The 22,804-nt window shown below is 38.6% G+C and overlaps 1 protein-coding gene across 7 annotated transcripts in view; it reads right to left on the bottom strand.

The window, feature by feature from the left end:
• Positions 1-22,804, bottom strand: part of dscamb (Down syndrome cell adhesion molecule b) — a 104,214-nt gene that overhangs the window by 23,732 nt on the left and 57,678 nt on the right. For all 7 annotated transcript variants that reach the window (XM_067507635.1, XM_067507639.1, XM_067507636.1 and 4 more), the window contains exons 4-11: positions 13,339-13,485; positions 12,655-12,933; positions 11,631-11,906; positions 10,634-10,930; positions 9,460-9,732; positions 7,365-7,643; positions 6,981-7,100; positions 4,146-4,325 (exon numbers count right to left, since the gene is read on the bottom strand). In XM_067507635.1, coding sequence (XP_067363736.1) covers positions 4,146-4,325; positions 6,981-7,100; positions 7,365-7,643; positions 9,460-9,732; positions 10,634-10,930; positions 11,631-11,906; positions 12,655-12,933; positions 13,339-13,485 — 1,851 coding nt within the window. The remainder of the gene's footprint in view (positions 1-4,145; positions 4,326-6,980; positions 7,101-7,364; positions 7,644-9,459; positions 9,733-10,633; positions 10,931-11,630; positions 11,907-12,654; positions 12,934-13,338; positions 13,486-22,804) is intronic.

Raw genomic sequence — 22,804 nt, 5'->3', positions numbered from 1 at the left:
AGTTTCAAACAATTGTTCTACTGACAACTTTAATTCTTCTACTGAAATTGAGAAAAACTCCTCTTGGTTCCAATGAACATTTGAAGCTCTTTTTTTGTGGAGGTCTGCAGAGACTTTGTTTGACTTCCTGGATTGGACTTGGTGTGTTTAAGTAATTCAATTTGCAGGTGGATTCTAGTCAAGGTCTAGAGTCATGTCATGTTAAAACATAGCAAAAAGAATACTGACTATATTTTGCACTGGTTCAGCAAAGAGTCAAAATACTTTCAGTTTTTGAATTTAAAATAATGTATTTTGTATTATTTAGCAAATAAATAAAAAAAAAAGTTTCACTTCATTATTATGGGTCATTACAAGTGGATTGATTTTTTGTTTTAGAATAAATTAAAAATGCAATAAAATGTGCAAACAATGAAGGGGGCTGAATGTTTTCTGAGGCATCTGTACATGGAGTTTACAATGACAATTGTAGCCAATCAACCACCATCGTGTATTTAATATTTACTTGATGACTCCATATATGATATTACTGTGAGATTTAGGCTAAATTGGCATTCAAACTTTTCCTCCTGGCATGAAACAGATGATTAAATTTGCAACATGGATGCAGAGAAAAGACTGCAAAAACACATTATCATCTTACCTTAAAAGTCTTTTTCAAATCAGTACCAAAGCAGGTTACAGTATTTTCCAAGCAATCAAAGGCAACAATTCTCTTTTGTCACTTTACAGGATTTACATATTGCAGTTTTGAAAGAGGACTGGCAGCTAAACATGCACATGAGACACAGAGGAATGGTGCAGACTTATGTATAATGATTTTAGATTTGATATATTACTGTAATATTCATCTGGGATTAAAACTCTTTTGTTAGCTGGGTGATTCAATGAAGCCTACTGTAAAAATGATAAATAAATGTATGCTTTGTTGTGTTAGAGGGGGATTTAAACACTCCTAGGACACACACAGCTGACAGCAAATGAACAAGCATATAAAATGAAACAAATAATGTGTATTTATCTTTTTAATCTTTCTCTCATTACTGGAAATGTAAGAAACAAAGACAGCCAGAGAGAGCAAATAAAGCAGCGAAACATGCGGACTGTTCTTCCCTTGAGCCCCTTTGTCGGTTTCTAATTGAGGTATTGACGGATTTAAATGAGGCAGAAATGCACTCAAGAGTTCCAGCCTTTTCTAACACACACACACACACACACACACACACACACAGATACACAATTGCACTTGCTACATGTAAGCTGAATGTACACAATACTCTATGCATGGATACACAAATGAAAATGTGATTGCAAGTAATAAAATATACATACAGAACATATGATAACTGCAAGTTTGTTGTGCAAAAATGAAAAGAAATGAATAATTATACACAAACACACACAAACACTGTGCAATGGACATGATGGTGTTGGCAAATAGGAGCACACTAATAGTCTCCCTTTTTCAAACCACTCATGCGAGTAAGTGCACTTTTACAGAAAGCATCTTGAGCGTACAAGTACAGTTTCAGGGTTTAAAGGGCATGAAATGTGGTCTGTTGATGAGTGACAAGCATGCGGCTGAGCCCGCATCTAATAACTGAGCAGCCAATGACAGCACAGAAGTATTATCACAGGCCCAAAAAACTGCTGCTTCTTGTAATGTGAATTATTCTGGTCATGAACTTGACACATCAATGCTAACTGAATCATAAATGACTTAGAGGTTTTAAATGACACTGCAAGAAAAATTTAATTCAGAAGTAAATCGAGAAAGTGTTAAAAGAGAAGTGTACCCACAATTGGGGCAACTCTGTCATGTCGGCACTTATATTGAAGAATTATGTTTAAGATCATTTAGAAGCACTGTCTCCATTGAATAGGAGGGGAGAACTTTATGTTTCACCTCAAAAATGTTCTGTTCTGTGTACTTTGTGGTCACAATTCCTATTTTATTATTAAAAAAAGACATCTGACCAATAGATTTTTACTGTATTGTATAAAACTTTAAATACTTCTTATTGTTATTTGCTGTGCATTCACCATTAATTCAAAACAAAAAGAAATGTTATTTTACATGTTTAGTTATTTTTTTCTTTTCTGCAGTAATAACATAGAATGGAAGTCCAAATATACAAAAGGGGGACAAATACCAGACAACTACTGAAGTATAGTTATTGATTGAAATGTATTATTCTACTTTGCTTAATTAATTAATTAATTAATTAATTAATTAATTTTGCTTAATTATCACAACCTGTGATAATAATGGGAACTCACAACATAAAACTCATTTTAATATAATTAATAGAAAAAGTCATTCATACAAAAGAAATTGCTATCACGATTCTAGGTAAAAATATTAGTTACGAGCTCAAAGTGCATTAATCAGGACTAAAGCTGTCAAATACCAAAGTGTACAAAATGAAACTGAAGCATGAAGCACAATCTCTCTCATTATCTCTTCTGCTTTACTGATGACCAATCAATTTTAAACATGACACAAGTCTTCAATTGGCATCATAAGCTGTTACTACTGTCCTCCTCCAATACTATGGACAATATATATACACATACACAACATGCAGAGCTGCCTTCACAATACACATCCTGGCCTGAAAAGTAATGCTGCACAAATACATAAACAAATGCACTTCCAATATATTGCATGTATTTCTTAGTCATATAAGCAAAAACACACCAGAGCTAGTTCTCATGTATGTGGCTAGTTTATATATATTTCTTAAAAAACAATCTTAGAGTTAGATATGCTACTGAAAGTTAAGTTTTCTTCAGCTGCAGCCACAGTGTTTGCTTTCTGCTTGGTAGAAAATGGAAGAAAAAGGTTAGTACAGCCATAGGTCAACTTGCTGCATAGCAACTGGATGCTACAGTCAGCAAAACTGACCTATGAAAACACAGACAGCATGTTTGACTCTGAGCCTGCTGCAGCACTGACAGCTTTACACAGTGGCAGCTCTCAGCCATGTTCACTGCGAGGCTTAATTACAGTGACACATGTATGTCCATGACATGGTGGCAAAAATGGTGGAGGAGAGTGATGTTTACCATTGTGTAGCATCCCCTCTGCTTTTAACAACTGTCTGTTAATGTCTGAGAAGTAAGGCTAGTTTTTATAGTTTTAAGAGAGGAATGTTGTCCAATTGTGTCTGATGTAGGATTCTAGCTGCTCAAAAATCCTAGGCCTTTGTTGCCAGATCTTTCATTTTATGATGGGCCAAATGTTTTCAATTGGTGAAATTTAAGCACCCGGACTCTTCTACTGCGAAGCCATGCTGTTGTGATGGATGCAGTATGTGGTTTAGCATTGTCTTCCTGAAATATGTGTTCACAGACAGTGATTTCTGGAAATGTTCCTGAGCCCATGTAGAGATGTTCAGTAGAGAATGATGCCTGTTTTTAATGCAGTGCCACCTGAGGCCCCGAAGATCACACGCATCCAGTTTTGGCATTGTCCCTTGTGCACAGAGATTCCTCCTGATTCTCTGAATCTTTTGATGACATTATATAGTGTAGGTCATGGGATCTTCACCATCTTGGCAATTTTATGTTGAGGAACATTTTTCTGAAATTGTTCCACAATTTTTTGAAGCAGCCTTTTCTTGTCCCTATTCGAACTTTTTAAGATGTGTTGCTGCCATCAAATTCAAAAAAGGCTATTTTCCATGAAATGTTAAAATGTCTCATGTTCTGCTTTGGTCTGGTAGGGAGAAAGTAGAAGAACAGATAGAGACAGAAGTAGGGCTGCCCGTCAGTGGGGCTCCTCGTGCTCCAGTTTGATAACGGTGGCAAAAGGGAAAATAAGCCCCACTCTCATTTAAGTACCATGAAAATGAGAAGCCACTCCTAGCACCGTAGGGGAGCTACATGCTGATGCTTGCTGGAGGCAGGAGACTTGTAGTCAGGGACATTAACATTTGTTCATCCTTTGCACAGCTTGTACTGTATGTTGAATTTGATGAAGGGTGCTTATTTCACTAAATTTTAAGAGGACCAATCTGTAAAATCTTGCAGATGGGATTTACTTTCATTGACATTGTGTTTCTGCACCCCCCCAAAAAAATTAATATTAAATTAATACAGTAACTGCACATATTGATGCTGCACTAAACTGGAGCGCTTACTTTTGACGGTGAGGTACATGGATTTGCTGACATCTGCTCCCACGTCGTTGCTGACCTTACACAGGTAGAAGCCACTGTCATCCTCCAGGACGTGTTTGATCAGCAGCGAGCCATTGCTGAGCAGCTGGATACGAGAGCCACTGTTTAGAGGAATGGGCTGAAACTGGGGGACGCCCGCACCTGTTGCAGGTTGGAATAGAAAAGAGCGAGAGAGACAGAATAAAAACAACACCGTAAATAAGGGGAAAATAAACCTTTCAATTCAAGTCAGATTTTAATATAGTTTGTCCAGTAGTTTGTACAATATACACTTCCTATGTATGTAGACAAACACAATGCTAAAACAGCATATAGTGCTTACCAGTCAGATGACCTGAAGCAAGTGTTTGTGCATTTATTTGAACATGCGTCTGTGTTTACAGATTTGATGACAAAGCCTATCAGATTTAGGGAGGATTGTAAACATGTTTCTTAACACCAGGCCTAAATCCTTAAACCGCCAAACAGCTGCTGTGCAGAGTGAACTGGGCCGAGCTGCTGGCATGATGCAATCAGAACAGACATAATGCTCGTGTTTAACAAGACAGCAGATTGGTGCAGAGGAACAACAGGCAGAAGGAGAGCAGAGAGGCCTTAGCATTGCTGCTGGCCTTCAACACTGTAGCTTGATGAAGATTTTTCATGACTCTTTATTGTTGTGTGAACTTTATTTTCATCTTACTTATTTATTCTTATGCATTTATGTGTGTTGAGTTAATGTAGATATAGAGGAACATACACATAAAAGGGCATTTGTAACCCATTTTGATGTAATCTAAGTTGAAGACAGACTAATCCTAAAGGCGTGGATTTGTCTGGTTTGAGAACAAGGAGGCTTTCCGTCCGTTCAGCCTCCATTCTCAAAAGTCCAATACGACTGACATCTGAAATCCATCATGAAACAATGTCAAAATAATTGAACTTGGCATCTGTTATATATTCTGGCTTGCTGCCAGTGTGTAATTAATATCTATCTTTCTCATATACAATGAAACAGTCACTCTTGTTCTATTGTTAAATGTCTTCTTACACAGTAGTTATGAAAGCACCTCACTCATGTAGTATTAAACACATGATCTGAGCCAGATGTTGCATTACTCATGTTAAAGTTGCCATGTAGAGATTAGACCATTTGGCAAGCTGTAGGTTCTGCTTTTTAATTAAAATGCAACTAAGTGGTCATGGCTTGTAAAGGGTCAAGTGGTGACTTTGTTGTAAGAGAAAGGGAGAGGGAGGGAGTTTTGTTCTTCCTTGAATTATGGATTTTGCATACCCAAATACTGCTAGTCCTTATGCTAATAGCAGTTGACCTTTACTTGCTGTTCCATATCTCCCAGAGACACTCATCTGGCTCTTAGCTACTTCTGTTGCAGTAAAACCGTGCCAGACAGCCATTCTCTAGACAAACTGCCCTCTGGGTTCCAACAAATTAGACGATAACTTTCCAAGCCACCTCCCTTGGAAACATTTTTGTTCTGACAGATTTCCTGAGTGACAATATATTATATGAAAAGATGGGGAAAAAAATAGGTTAAAAATGTGACGAAGGCCAAAAAAACAAAACAGACTTGCAGCCCATTCAACTTACCCACGTGTAAAGCTTGTTTCAAACACTAAGAGAGAGCAGACACACACAGACACACTCAAACACACACACACCATACTGATCAGGACTGGTTAGACAGACCTAATCAGGCATGAGGTCAGCTTGTCTCACATACACACTCATGTATGCCACGCAGATCCCATCAAAGTATAAAATAACAGATCTGATTCTTTGATTCCTTTGATCATAGGGTCTAAAACACAAACACACACACGCAGGCACATACACATATACACACAAACCACTCCTCACTGGTTCTTGTCTTTCTGTTGGTGAAGCTTTCATCCCTGGTTATATGGATGGTGGAGCAAACACCTGGGGCCCCTCTTCATCTGCCCTGCTCAAGTGGCTGAACTCACCTGCTGCCTTCGTGCCTGTTTGTCTGCTTCACTCTCTCTGCTTCCGTCTGTCTCTCTCTCTCTTTCTGATCATTCTCAAATGATGCAGGTGGAGACCCTGCAAGCCCCCAGCCTATGTTTTCAGTGCAGATGGCTGCGTGTGTTTGTGTGTGTGTGTTTGTGTGTCTGTGGATAAAACAAATGGAATCCACTCACCCACAAAAACAATACTACTGCGACATCAGCTGTGTACAGCACTCACCTTCAGATGCAACCTGAGACCAGCCAGCTAAACGAAATACAGTTGTGTAGCTTGCAAAATGATCATTACTTTTACCCCTGTAAACTTACTGTGTAATATTTGTTTTTTATGTTTATGCATGTGTGCATCTACAGTCTGCAGGTATCGTCATAATTGGTGATTTGTGTTGTTTTTTAATTGAAAAACTCAATACATGTGACATTTTGTGTGACTGAAGTTTGTCCTATGAGGGTTAAACATAATGTAAATTATTACATTATACATATGGGTTTGATTACTTTGAATGGTGGATATGAGATAATCATATTTATTTGTTTTAGAGACATTATTCGGTGCCAAGTGTGATGTATTAAAAGCTTTCAGAAAAGTCTGAGTTGCTCTATAATCAAAAGTTGGATGTTGATGTGAACATTAGCTACAAGTAAACTATGAGCACAGCAGGGCACCCAAGTAGCTCAGAAGACAAAACTCTGTTTTGTAACCTTTGAGTCTGATTCAAATAGGGGGATACGTTTTTAATTTCAACTCATAGCTCCCTTGTAGCTGCCAGGTTCACTTTCAGTGGGTAATGCAAGCTGTGCTTAATATACCTTTAGAGTGTTCCCATACAATGGTGGGTGGTGGGTACCCTTCAGCTGAGCAGTTGAGAGTCACAGTTTTCCCATAGATCCCATCTTGATCCTCAGGCTGAACCACAAACTGAGGAGGAACTGTACGCACAAGCACAAGCAAACAAGCAACTGTTGACATTGATACATGAAAATAATTTGGTGACTCTATTACAGAGCAAATTTTTTAGCAATTTTTCAACCAAACACTATACCCGTGGATTTTACCTTCAGCCTGACAGTGCAAACTAATAATTAAAGTGCTCCAGGGATTGGTTGAAATGAAAACCTGCACACATATTACAGATAACACTAGCCCAGTAGGCACCATAAAATATGCAGTCTGTTTCCTCTGTGCTGGGTTACCTCTAACAATGAGCTGACTCTGGTGCTCCACAGCAGCGGCCTCATTGCGGGCAATGCAGGTGTAGTTGCCGTTGTGGTCGGGTGTGAGGTTTGAGATTCGCAGTGAGCTAGTGAAGTCAATGTTGTCCACAGTCACACCCAGGCTGGCGGGGATCGGCCGTCCATCTTTCTGCCAGGTGATGTCGAGTGGCCGATCGCCTGACATGACCACGCAGGGGATAAAGACACGTTGACCAATGGTGAAACGCTGAAACTCAAATGGCTGAATGTAGGGGGGAACTACAGGGAAAAAGAGAAACAGACAAAAAGTTGCTTTAAAGAGGTCACTGAAGGACCATGACAGACATGAATAGCAAAGTGTTCTGCAAAGCTCTTTCTCAGACTGGAACATTTTGTCCTTTCAACACAAGAAGCAACAAGAGCACACAGAAAAAGAACAAAAAATATACCTGAGGTGACTTATTCAGGTTATTCAGAAAAAGAAATGAAGCTGAAGCTGAACTTTCTCTGTTTGTCTATCAATCATCTATTGATCCATTAACCTACAATCTCACCTATCCTCCAGCCTGACTACTATATATATCAATCTCCTGCTTCAAGCCACTGATCCAACAAAATTTACAGAGGAGCTTAGAGACAAAAAGAACAAACAAGCGTTCAAAGTCAGTCGGGCTGCATAGTATAATTACAGTTATACACTGAGATGTATTCAAATTGCCTGCGCTCTATTCTCTGGGAAATCTCCAGCTATCACACAAGTCATCTGTGTTGAAGTGTCCAGTGAGTTCAAATAACAGTGAAATAAGCAGCACTTTAGCAGCTTATTTAATTCACAACAAAGTGGAGATAATGGACTCCAGGGATCCCCAAAGACACTTCCGCATTTTAAGCATGAGCAGAGTAAATTAACGAATGCACTCACTCACTATAGCACCACTGGGAAGTGCTGCTTTATATCATCACTCTATGTTTCCTTCTCATTCTCTCCCCACCTTGGTTTCCCTCGCTTCACGCTAAAGTGTAATATAGTCACAATACAGTATAGAGGGAAGGATACGGAACGTCATGAGAAGTCTTTTAAGTATTACAGGTTGTTAGAGCTCAGTATAGATCAGTGTCTTAGCTCTGTAACATCAGTGATACGCTACAATGAGATACTGAAAAGTATAAAGTAGATTCATTTACATAAACATATTTGTTAGTCTACATAGTGACTTTATAACATGCTTTAGAATGATATTTATAGTCTTATTTTAAACATTAAATCAAATTTAGCAAGGTGAATCTGACTTAAGTATGACTTTCTTGATAGGCTTAGTTCAACATAGGACCAGAAACATAGTGAAACAGTTACAGTAGCATAGTTATGTGTAATGATAAGTATTCTGACTTATTAACACTTTTTGTTCATTTAGTATAACCAACTAAAATGTCAAATATTGTATTGTAGGAAGTTATGCCATACTCACTTACACATACCTCATATAGCTCATAAAAGTAAAAAGTATAATTTGTATACTTCACAATGATTATTGCATGGATTAAGCAAACAGAGTTTAAATTATTCATTGGTGGACCTTCAAGATGCTGGTAGGCAGAATTTGTTGAAAAAAGCCAACCTACAGTAGCAGCTTTCCTGTTACAGGATTGTATTTGCAGCCTAACTGTATATTTAAAGAAGAGATATTAGAACGGTACATGTATTGATTTTCTAATCTAACTCTTTGCAAGAAAGCAATTCACATAGTCATATTTCACATAGTCTTGATCTATTTCTTGTAACAAAAACAACTAGTCGTGATGACAAGGAAAAAGAAACGCCTGTGACTTGCTAACAAGGAAACCTGTAACACCATGTATCTGTCTTTCTCAAGCTGTAAATTGAATGAATGAAAGAAACAGGTTTGAAAGAAAATTGAGCTTCCAAGGAACAATATGTGTGTATTTATCTTGTTTGTGATATATTGCTATGAAAAATGTTCCATTTATTTTGTTTAACCTTTAAAATAGTTTGTGCTAAAGATGGAATGGAATTTAAACTAACAGCATCATAAAAAGCTCAATCCCTTTTTCTGCACAACTCAATGCGACTTACCCCTCACACGAACGTGGACACTCTGGGAGTCCATCTTGTTGGGCTGGACCATGACTTTACAATTGTACTCTCCAGCATCCACCTGCTGCACGTTGCTGAGCTTCAGAGTGCCATTGTTCTCAAAGGCTCGCTGTCGGTGGTTGAAAGGGAGAAGTGCAGAGTTTTTGTACCACTTTATCGAGTAGTAAGGATAGCCAATCACACGGCAGTGAACGAAGGCATCCCGTCCAGCGATCGCTGTGATGTTTTTCATTGGACGGATGCTGGCGCGGCCTAAAAGGTGAATGAGAATGAGAGAGGGTCCTCTATAAAGACTTTTCATGGATAACGGTGCAGAAATCAAATCACATCATATCTAAGGTTTAAAAACAAAACTTTTCTTCCTGCAGCTTCACACATGATACACATGATACCTGCAAAATACTTGGATATGCAAGGGAAGCTTTTCTTGTGTGTTTTACTACAAGAGCTTAACTCTTGCTGGAGGCATTAAAACAACAAGCAGATTAATGTGTTCTAACCATCTGAGTCAAAGTAGCGTGTTTCAAATAATACTGTACTACTGATACTTATACCTCAGCTTTTGCTGCTCAAAACACATTTAGTGCCTCATAAAGTGGAAACAGAATAATGCAGGCTTCACGCTTCAGCATCGTGATAGTGAAAAGCTGAATTGGCTGCTCGATTAAACACACAGACACACAGGAACACTCATTCACACACTGAAGTAGAAATGTATTCATGCAACTAGAGGCTAAAAAATATATTTTTCTTCTGGCTATTTACAAACCAGCCCACTTTGGAACCCAATATCCAGATATGCTTATGTGCAGCAAAACAGGATAATTCATGTGACCTAAAAATACAGGCATGTGGGTAAAAAAGAAGAAAAAAAGACAAAGCTACAATATTTAAAATTATGTAAAGAGCACAGAGATGAAATTAGAACAAAAGGGATTATCAGTAGAGAAAAACCTAAAACGAAATTAAAATATTTGATGTGAGAACAGGCATAAATGTAAAGAACCACCATGAAAAAAATGCTATACAACTAATTTTCCAACCCAAACTACAATCAGCCACTTTTGGCAGAGGGACAGAGACAGACACACGACGAGACACACAGGTACAGTATGTATAGTGTTGTTCTTGGAGGAGCTGATTTGACAAGCACCTCTTACGTTTATTCGAGCCTGGTGGTACACGACCCCGGCCGAGTTGCTGCACGTGCACCGATATACCCCGCCATCCTGCACCTGGGTGTGCGTCACGTTAAGCTGGCTGACTACGTGGCCTTCGTGGGTCTCATAATGGCCCAGGTGGTGGTGGCTGTCTTTGATGACTGGGTCATCATCCAAAGACCAGGTGCACCTGGGAGGCGGCGTGCCCTTGACGTTGCAGACCAGGAAGACAGGCTCGTTTGGGTTCACTACCTTCTCGCTGAAGGAGGACAGGATCTTCGGAGTACCATCTGTGGTGGTGGACAAATTCAAACAGAGCAGGGGACAGCAAGAAAGCGGTGAATTAAACACAAACAATGTGTAATTCCTGTTTTTGTTGGCTCAAAATCTGTGACACCTGGGTTTGTGTGTGTTTGGAGATATTTTTCTTTCTTTCTTTTCTTTCTTTCTCCAGCCAGAAATACAGCCTAAATACAGGAAAAATGTTTTTTTATATATATTCACCATTCTGTCCATTTGTGTTAAATTAATAATAGGTCACTGTGTGCATGAACTAGTACACATCTGTAAGTTTCGTTATAAAAGATGCAGGAGCTTTTCTTCCCAGACACAAGAGAGCAGATGGCTTTTGAAATGTCTATGTCTGCCTGCTGCTGCTCTCTGATAATCTAGGTCTGTTCCACATGATTATAGATTATCAATATCTTCTTTTTACAGCTCTCTGGCCACAGGAGACAGTTGCCTGAGCAACGCTGCCAAGGTAAGCTATTGGATTCAAGGGTGTGTGTGCATGTAGTTTTGTATGTGTTTGTGAAGTGTGGGATGATCATACTAATGGTGGCCTATAGCAGAGAGACACAGCAGAATGCCATTAACACATAAATTCTTTATCGATCCTCAAGGCCTGAATTTGTTTCTGCTAACTCAATGATTATGCAGTGTGGCTTAGATTTTGTGTGCATAGATGCCTGCATGCTACAGCAAAATTACCTTCAAGGATGACTTGCACAAAGTCCTGTGCAGACATCTTGCCCTTCCTGGCAAAGCACTGGTAAGCTCCACCGTCACTCTTTGACATTCCCTCCATGATGAGGTTCTCTCGGTTGAGCCCAGTGAAACGGACACTGTTGCCAGGGTAGATGATCTCTCCATTGCGATACCATGACAGCTCATACTCATCTGAGCCACTCACGCTACAGGAAAGAGACACCTTGCTACCCACACTGCCTTTCACCTTCCGTGGGCTGACCACTGCCTTCAAGGGCTCTAAAAACACAGAAATCACAGAAATGTTGTTTGTTTTTAAAGGAGCATTCATAGTTTCTATGCTGTAAGACTGACAGGAAAACATAATAGGGGAGACAGCAACAATACAAGCAACATGCAAAACATCACTTTGGACTTGAAATAATGGACATTTATCACTATTTATAAACAAACAACTGTAGTTAATCTGACAAATTATTGGCAAAATAAAAGCCAAATGAACTGATGATGAAAATCACTGTTAGCTACAGCCCTGCTCCAGATAATTTTTTTCATTTGCTTTAACATGTTTTCATACTATATTTGACATTAATCTCCATGTGACCCTAATTCGTGACTCTCTTTACAGCAAATTAAATTACCATGTAAAGCACAAACTCTACACTTCCCACTTCTTGCTATAAACTGAATCAAAAAACATAGCAGGAACTCAAACTGGGGTTTGGGCTTTGATGACGATACAGTAAAACACATTTTAGCTAAATCATTTGGGTCACTGACTTTATATACAATAACAAGTTTGTCTCGATTTATAAACTGAATCACTCATAGACAATATCACAAACACTACTTAATAGAGTTACTATCTTATAGTTATGTACTGGAGTCTTAACATAACTTTTTCATGTGAACAGTCACATGGAAAAAAGGAATTTTATGCATCGCCATGGTTAATAAAGCTACAAATAACCACAACATTTGAGCTAAAATAATACTGGGGTTTCACTCCCTTTAATAAAACACTTACGTTTTACATACAGCCGCCCCATGACCTCTGCATTGCCATAACTGTTCCACACTTCACAAACGTACGTGCCAGAGTCACTGGGCTGCACGCTCTCTATCAGCAACCCTGTGATGGTCTGGCGGAAACGACTGTCAGGCTCCAAAGGGCTGTTGTCCTTCAGCCAGCGGTACTTGGGTGCTGGGTAGCCTGAAGCCTTACAGGGCAGCTCCACCCGATGATTAATCATCACCTCTCGGTGGTCAAACCCATCCAAGATGCCTGGCTCAGCATTGGTAGGGTCTGGAAGGAGCAGAGAATTTAGTGTTAATTAGTAGTGAGCATTGCCAGGCACTTGACAGTATAATCCAATATTGATTCTTGAGGTCAAGATTCCGTTCTATACAGTATATTTTTTATGTGAAGGACATGAGAAAGAAACAGTGTGTTCTTATAATATCAGACAGGATTTTATTGTGACAAAGAAACTGGAGAAGAAACTACAACTTGATCCTTGACTATATGTCTATCTGTCCAACTCACTGGGAACTAACAATCTAAATAATACAACAATAATACCACTTACCTGTAACGTTACATCATAATTTAAAGTAATAATAAAATTGGAACATCATTTTTAATTTCAAATTTAATTTAACATTTATTTTTATGGCAACTAAACTGTTATAGTTTGAATGCAGTACTGACCTGAAACAATGAGACGTGCACTGTTGCTCTGGCGAGTCTCACCAGTGTAGCGGTGGCGTGTGGTGCAGCGATAGTTATTCAGCCCATCTTCAGGCAGGACGTCCAGAATATACAAGACTCCCGTAGATGTAATGAGATATCGTTGCCCTGGAGCAGATGAGAGGAGCAAGTGGGAACACATTAATGTCAGCAGTTGTTTTTTTCAGTAAAAAGAATTTATTCACTTTATTTCTACATTTGATATAGAGTTTAACAGAGCAAAATGAAAAAGCATTTATCTATGTCTTGTAAATAAACAATAACTATAAAATTGAATATAAAGTGAGACATAAAGTTCTACAGCATATTTACCAATGTTAAAAGTAGGAGTGTAAGTTGCTGTGGTAAAATCTGTTAAAAACCCAGAATGTTGTACAAAACGTATCCATATACAGTATAAATAACATTTACAAAAAGCACAAATTGTGTCTTTTTGTGTTGCAGTAGCATCACTGGCGCCAATTTGAAAGCTGATCCCTCTTTGGCTGTCACAGCTGCTACAGTAATATTATGTTAATTCTGCAGATCAAACCAGGCTGAGTGGGGTTGTCAACATCCATAAGGAAAGAAACCTTCCTCTCCACCATCACATGAATGCCCACATTCCCATGAGAGACGATAGATGTCAAAACTGATCGAAAAAGCAATTTACAGGAGATTGTCTTCATTGTGCAGTGGTGGCCATGCTAAGACAGAGGCTGCTTACAAGGCCTTTAGGACCTGATAAAAACAGCCCTAAAACAGCTACAGTTGGTAAAGTTGAAAATAAAATAAATATATACCAACATCACAAGGTAAAAGAAAATACTGCTGCCACATCTATCTTGCAACTCTCCCTTACAAAACAGAACAAAACACTTTAAAGGGATTTATTTTGCTAGCTTCAAATTGCCTCCTTTCTAAGATGTCAAAACAAGAAGACTATACAGTGTGACAATCGAGTGTGTAAGGTGACATGTCTCATGCAGGATCATTACCAGGTTGATGTTACTATTTATTCTTGTGTGTGTATCATTTGATCGATAGTGAGCAAAGCGTAACATATAGAATAATATGAAACGTTGGCATTATGACACAATGATTAACAGTGAGCAGTGGCTTTATGTTTACTGTGATGGATTATCGAGCTAAGGCAATTCATGCCTGTGAAAGTTGGTTTTCATACTTTTCAAGTAAACATATACATATAATTTTTCTCACTGTGTGTAACCACTTGCATAAAAAATAATAAGAAAAAAAGCACAGTGGCACCAAGACTGTCATAGTCCTGGGTGATTCAATAAGGTTACTTTTTTACCTTATTTATTTAGCTGGTAAAATTATCAAAAAAAAACCTCTCTTAATATTTGATTTTGATTGCACCCCATATCTGAAGGCAGTAATATCAGCAATTTATCCAAAAGTAGAATGAACTGGGGCTGTGTGGGAGCTGCTAAAGTAGATTAGCAGTGGGTAATTCATTTAGGTTGAACATGGCAAGAATTTTCAGGTAATATTTCTCTAAAACTGAGAGTTAACACGTCCAATGTAATGTATTTTTTAAAATGCATGCAAAGATTGAGTCTTTTGAGAAGAGAAACATGTTCTGTAGTGACTGATTCCACATATTTCTGTCTGTCAGGCCCAGTCACATCAAACAACTGTATATCACACTGTTGCCTTCACGTTTCATGTTATTGGGCTGCAGTGTTACTAGGCAGGATAACTGAATACAATCAGCAGTCGAAACAATTCTGTGCAAAAATAAATAAATAAATGGATGTCAGAAATGAGAAATATATGTAATATTAGATTTTACTATGTGAACATCAAACACATATTTTAACATTCCAATTGAGACTTATATGTGTAAAAGAAGCAAAGCATGCTTAAAATGCTTACTTATTATTTGCATTTTTAATGTATACATATGCAAAGAAAAAAATCAACCTGATAGCGTTAAGCAAACGGGGAATACAGAGGCGGAAGGAAACAAAACAAAAACACGCAGCTACTGTAAACATTGACCTACATAAAACCCACAACAGATTCAGTGGATTTGATGTCCTGAAGGGGTTTCACTGGTTTACATTCATGGCTGTTCGATGGGCAACCAGCAAGTGGAATCTACACAGAGAGGGAGGGTGTGACTGTGTGCTGTGTGTCTGTGTGTGTGTGTGTGTGTGTGTGTGTGTGTGTGTGTGTGTGTGTGTGTGTGTGTGTGTGTGTGTGTGTGTGTGTGTGTGTGGAGATGCCTGTGTGTGTGTGTGTGTGTGTGTGTGTATGTGTGGAGATGCCTGCAGCCATGCTTGCATGCCAGTATGTGAGAGGAAATTTTCTCAGAGGTTGAAGAGGCCAGATGCAAAAAAAAAAAAAGAAATCTCTGTTAATGTTTTTGATCATTGACTTTGTTTTTTAGCTGCATTTTCACAGAGAGATTTGTTTTGTTTGTTTCATTTCCCACATATTTATTCCTATGCAAATTGTACATATTAAACTAATTTGTTGTTCCGTATGGAATGTTTCTGTCATTATTACCCAACAAGGAAGAGCAAGATTAGAAATATTTGATCTTAATCAATATTTGATATGGTAAAAAAGGTGAAAGCCTAAAAAAATAAATATTACCCTATCAGCAAATATGAATTTAGATATCTTCTCCGGAGATGTCCACTCCACATACATTGCCTCTTTCCCTTTTTCTCTTCTCTTTTCTGCCTTCTCCATTTTGATTCTGTACTGGTCCTCTGAAATCTCACTGTGGAATCCATCTTGAGTAAGACAAAATGGTATTTCACTCTAGCCGCTGTGAGCTGCTGCAATTTTCTCTCCAAGCACCTCTATGCTCCTGCAATGCCTTTTAAGACGTCGGAGCTCAGTTATTGTGTTATGACAGAATGAAATGCAGGCAGAGGAGACGCTACAGTGGGGAGGGGATTCAAAATGAGAGCTATTGTGCTGAACTATATTCTATTGTATTTCCTCTCGCTGACCTTCTCCCCTTTAATTTGTCTGCTTTGTCTTTAACTCACTCACTGCTTCAGCATTTTCTTATTCTTGAAGAATAAAATGTAAGAACTGTAAACTATCGTACTGTAGCCTCTAAACTGCTATGGATTAATTATGTTAGTAAGTGAGGCCTCAGTTGACAGATGTGTTGAAAAAAATCCTCTGTGCGGAGATTTCAGTGTTGTTGTCAGAAAGTGGACCCCTTACATCCCTTCATTCAAAGCACTGCCACTGTAAAGTGAAAAAGCGCTCCACTCCACCAGACACACTTTATCTAATCATCCCCACTTTGTCGGAGACAGAATCTAATGCGAACAGCGGGCCCTCACTCTCAGCAGGCTAAATAAGCCTTGACGTACAGATGAGCTAGTGTCACAGCATACTCATTGCCAACAGACGCTCTGAAGTTGCTGTGATTTAAATGAGAGCTGAGCAGGTCACATCTTGGCTGACAATCTGCAACTCAGTAACTAGACTGAATAAGTGATAAACTACCAATGTGTTTATTCCAAACAGACAGGCCAAATCATTTTAGGACTCAAATTACTCCATGAAAAGAGTTTTTTGTGTGTTGGCCATGATCAGCAGGTTTTTTATGACGATGAATGTGAACGTGAACTTGTCGATGTGAAATGTGGTGTAAAACCAACGACAAGATGTAACACCCCCCTCGTGTGTTTGTGAACAATACAAACAAAACATGGAGCCCCAACAAAGTCTTTGTAGTACTACTAGTGGCCAAAATCTACTTTGTGTACCCTTAATTTTCTTTATATTAAAACATAGTTTTGTCTGACTCACCCCTAGTATATATGGATTTACAAAAGTGTGAAGAATTAAAAATGTTTACTAGAGAGATTAACTTCTATAATGGGTGAGCAGGAGAGCCAGAGTAGTTACTGTTTAAAGAGGAAGCTGGGACTGTGTCTCACTACACTGTGAGTCAGACAGTGAGGAGGGACCCACTTCTAGTCAGGTCAGCGGAGACAGAGAGATGATAAATGGGCTCATGAATGTTCTAGGTCTGTGTGGCAACTTTTCTGGCTCACTTCAACTCTCCTGAGACAGTTCAGACATTAAATTAAAATTAAAAAAGGGATAGCTGTCTGTCATAGTCTCACAGTCCAGTGTATCCACACAAGATGCACTACCTGTCTAATGGGATTTTAACTGAAATATTACTAAAAAAGTGCTATTTGTGTGTTGTTAACCTGATACAAAGCCTCTACAGAACTCTCTCCCAGAACTATACTACCATTTACTCTGCAGAGGTACTGAAACAATCTTTATTAAAAAAAATACTGCATTGTTTCAAGTGGAGGTCATGTCAGAAGAATGAACATTGTGTTCTCAGACTAATTTCTGCCTGTTCAGAGTCTGGGGTACACTGCATCGTCAAACAGGGTGTGGGGGGGTGAGATGTCGGATCACAGCTTTAATCTGAGTTGATTGAGGTCAGATCGCAGGACTGAACTCTCCACCGCAGAGCTCCTCAGGGCCGCATGGCTACATGCAGAGAAACTGAAATGAGTAGTATGACTATTCTGCAGACCAAACCAGGAAAAATCTATTGTTAATATGTCTGCTGTTTATATAGATTAAATATATGAACCTTGGTAGATTAGTGTAGGTGTCACGCTGTAACCACAGAGTTACAGTACATAACAGTGCAAACACTACATCTCTCACCTGGATCCATTTATTTAACATGATGACTCTGAAATCAATAAAAGACATGCTTAAAGTCAAATTACTGAGACACTTTAAATCATAGGATATAACCTTCTCTAATGCCACAGTACAGTAACGAAGAACCAAATGATAATGCACACCGACTGATTTTGTGAATAGGTTCTCTGGGAATTTGAGGTGTTACTGTTGTAACAATTGACTCAACCGACCTCAATAAATTCTGCGGTACCTTGCAATTTAAAACATCATAAAAACTGCATCGTAATTTTTTTAAAAATGTGATAAAGAAATAGAAACAATACTTTCCTATTACTAGGATTTCCTATGCTGGACGGAATCTGCCAGTAAAATATAGCACAATATAGTTACAGTTCAGTCATATGTCTCTATATGTCTGATGTAGCTTATATGCTTAACACGCATTAGCATGTGCATCATGGCTAAGAAGTAAAATTAGAAAATGTTAAGAGTTTATTGTCAAGCAGTGCATGAGTTGGGGCTTGCAAAACCAGAAGTTAGTGAGGCATTCTGTGGGAAAAGAGCAACAAAGGGTCTTTTGCATGGCTGATGTAGCAAGCAAATGGGTTTAATCCAAGATGTGCATGTGGGTAATTTCTCTGCGTGCCTTCATCACTACAAGCTGTTGTTACTGCTGTTAAGGAGGCAGTTAGACATTTCTAAATGTTCAAGATGATACATGAAATTCTAAGTAGTGGGGAAATAATCATGAGAAGCACACTTTGCAGTGGATTTGTTTTGAGGCAGGAAATGTAAGGAAGAAGGAGTTATCAGATAAAGTTTACTTTATAGTGCTATCATATGGCCAATGAGTATGTCAGTTTTTTAGTGGACTGTCTCAAAATCATTAAAAAAATACCTACAATTACTCTGAAACAGCAAAGAAAAAACATATCATACAGATTTTGACTGAAGCATATAAAATGCAAATACCTAAGCTGAAACTATTAAAATCAGAAAAATTCAGAAGTCTTCAGCACCTGTAAAAGTCACCTATAAAAATCTCTTTCTCTCAGTGCACCTGCTGTGTGAATAGATTTTAGGTATACAAATAAAAGACAGAGCTGCCATTGAAGCCTCAGTAAAGAAGGCATCCTTAGTTCAGTGAAAGTTTTGGCATCAGAGCTGAAATGGTGAGAGACTCTCTGTCTCTTCTTCAGCCTCAAAACCCTCTGTGTTCCTGTTTGGCTCATCCTACTTCCTCTCCTGCTTCTCCTCTCTCTCTCTCTCTCTCTCTCTCTCTCTCTCTCTCTCTCTCTCTCTCTCTCTCTCTCTCTCACTGCTGCTGCTGCTGCTTGGTCTCTCTCTTTCTCTTGCCTGCTGTCTCTCTCTGTGTCCTGAATGCTAAAACAGTGGTTTGTTGTGTCAGAACACTGCAATGAAATCTTGCAGTTTCAAACACCCACATTGAGTAAACACCTTCTTTTACCTAAATGCTGACCCAAAAGTTATATTATCTGATTGTTAAATACTTATAATGAACTATGAAAAAATGTCTTTTAGCACTCTAGATCGATTTGGGGAATAAAAACTAAATTGATCTTCAAGTACTATAGACTGCACATTAAAAATGTCAGAAATATACTTTTTGTATGTGAAGATATGTTTATATGTTCACCGATTAGAGGGTTATCTGAGTAACGTTAATTTATTTAAATCTTCACTAATTTCGGGTATTTTCCCTAAGAAGCTGCTACACATATTCACACCTAAGGCTGACAAGTACAAGTCTAAAGGCCCAATCAAATTTCCCAATCTGTGTCCGCATGTCTGTCTCCACGTCTATAGCCATAATTTCATTATACTTCCCAATCCACTATTGTCCAGACAAACACTACAGAAAACTGTGCACAGGCCAGAAATGTCTGTCTGCATAGATTGTCTAAAGCCCTAATGCATCAGAGGTGCATGTGCCAGAAAATAAACCCACCACTCTTTTACTTATTGAAGGTACGTACTGTAACGTTTATTTCAAAATCCTTGACATTGTTTATATGAAGACCTTACACATGTTTTTTTGTTCACTTCTTCATGTTGTTCAGTCAAAGTAAACAAACCAAGGAGTGCTTTTTCTCATTGTTGCTACTGTCCAGACGATGTGTGGAATGTGTATCTTGAAATTTCCTAATTTTGTTTATTACCAGGAGTCACTGGAGCATCAGAGGTAATTTGTGAATTTATATGTATAATGATGTGCATTCCTCAGTGTTACAGACACAACAAAACAATATTTAAGCCATGATTCTTAATCATTCGATCATCAACACTACAATGCTATTCACATAGGAAAGAAAAAATGGTTTAAAATATTTTTGTTTTTACAGAAGAAAAGAACAGACAGAGTAAACTCCAGTGACTGGTAGGAGTTAAACCACCACTGTTTTAAATTAAAAATGGGTTTTCATTTATAATAAATAATTTCTGTGTTGTAATCCATGCAAAAACCATCCAACTAGCATGAGATGAACAATTCATTTTTAATATATAGCTGAAGAAGTGAAAAATGTCATCTTAATAAATCATGGTACCTCAGACTGCTACAATGGGACAAATTTAGAGGGCACATAAGCATTAAACTATATCACCATCATATAATTACCAATAAACTAAGATTTGTTATGGCAACAAATGTGGAAATAACAAAAGTTTTTATTACAGTAAAAGTTGAATGAATACATTTAAGAGAGTGTTAAAATTGCTTAACAGTTTTTAAAAACTATGTAAGTAAATAGAGATGCATCATATTTTTTAAGGTTTTTGGAGCATTTTGAACACTGTGTGCAAATATAGTCAAACATAACTGAACACTAAAATTGTGTAAGGGTTGTAAAAGGAATGGCTGAGATGATAGCATTGTATTGCATGTTACCAGTAACAAAACAACATTCATGGAGTCCAAAGCCACATGCTACATTAAGGTTTTCTATTGTTTCAGTGGTGTAAAACAACAGCTTCAATGACTGAGCTAAAGGAAGAGTAACACTGATCCTGTATGATCCTGTGCCAAGACAGGGTTTGTGTTGCAACGGGAGAGCACCTTTGAACAAGAGCACATGGGGAGGGAATTAATTTTACATTAATGTATAGTTTGCTGAGCTTGGCTGCAGGCACGCACATCCACACATGCACATCACAAAAACTGCTGAAATGAGAGTCAGGTCTCCAAGGTTAAAGAGTCTGCGAGTTGTTGATGTCTTTGATGAGGTTAGCAATCTGGTAATCTTCGCTGAAGCCCAGAGCCATTAAACAGCATGTTGCTAAGCAGGACTGTGCATTGAAGAACGTCAGGACTGCAGACACAAAGCAACAACACAAGGCGATTTTTCAGTCAGGCAGCAGGATCGGTATCAGGTCAAGGAAACAATTCCCTAAGCACGCCCAAAAATAAATTGTAAAATAACCTGCGTTTTCTTGTTTTGTAGTAGATTTAATTTATTATGACTAATCATCCAAATAGTTTAATGAGGATGCCAAAAACAATTATTGTCGTATACACACTCAGCATATATAAAAGGTACAGTAGCAGGTACATACAGTAAATGTAACACCACACCACCTCGCACAGCTTCTAACACTTGTAGGCTCTTACTGAACATGCACTGCACAACCAAATAGTCCCCTCTCCCATTTTAGACAGTTAGTATGTCCATCCATCCATCCATTATCTTCTGCTTATCCTAAGTCAGGTAGCAGTGGCAGCAGATTTAGCAATGTTTTCCAGATATCCTTCTCCCACGTTTTCCAGCTCCTCTGGTAGCATTCCGAGGTGTTCCCTTATAATAACCTCCAATTTGTTCTGGATCTACCACGGGGTCTCCTACCAGTTGGGCATGCCTGGAAGACCTTCAGCTGGAGGTACCCAGGAGGCATTCTTACTAAATGCTCGAACCACCTCAACTTAATCATTTCAATGTGATGTCAGAACTCCGCACCCTATCTCTAAGGCTGAGCCCAGCCATCCTTTGGAGGAAACTTATTTCAGCTACTTGTACTCTGGATTTTTATTTCCATCATAACCCAAAGCTCATGACCATAGGTGAATGTTGGACCATAGATTGATTGGTTAATTGAAAGCCTTGCCTTGCGGCTTAGCTCCCTCAGACAACGGTTCGGTATAACATCCACATGACTGCTAATGCTGCACCAATCTGCCTGTCTATCTCACAATCCATTTTACCCTCACTCGTGAACAAGACCCCAAGATACTTAAACTCCTTCACGTGGGTCAGTTGTACAGTGACCGGATGGCTCCTAACAATGGCCCCGGCACACCACACTCAAGTTGGTATGTTTGGGAGCATATTTAGCTCATCGATCCTTATAGCAAGAATGTTAATAAAACAAACAGGATAATGTGAAATGGACCCCAGCCCCAGTTATTCAGTTCTTGCTTCTAGCACAACTGGAATGTCTCTAGAATGTGACATGTACAGCACACATTGTAACAGCACACCGTGCCTGTTTAACATGGTTATAACTAAACTGCTATGTTAGTTAAAGAGGTACTATGTAACTTACAAAGTAACTATACTGTTAGGGGCAAGGTTGTCTACTGCCATCTATTTATCTGTATATCTTTGAAAAGACGAAAGGCTTAGGCAAATCAAAGATGCCTGCTCATGTTACACTAACCCTTAACCTCCTGCCTCTGTGCTTTGTCTCTGTTATCTTACTTTCCACATATTACCACAGCCAAATGGCCAGCTTACTAATCTAATCATTTACTTAG

The sequence above is a fragment of the Channa argus genome, chromosome 6, assembly GCF_033026475.1.
Source record: "Channa argus isolate prfri chromosome 6, Channa argus male v1.0, whole genome shotgun sequence".
Classification (NCBI taxonomy): Eukaryota; Metazoa; Chordata; class Actinopteri; order Anabantiformes; family Channidae; genus Channa; species Channa argus.
Note: the sequence above shows the minus strand (reverse complement) of the source record. Positions and strands in the feature narration are given on the sequence as shown.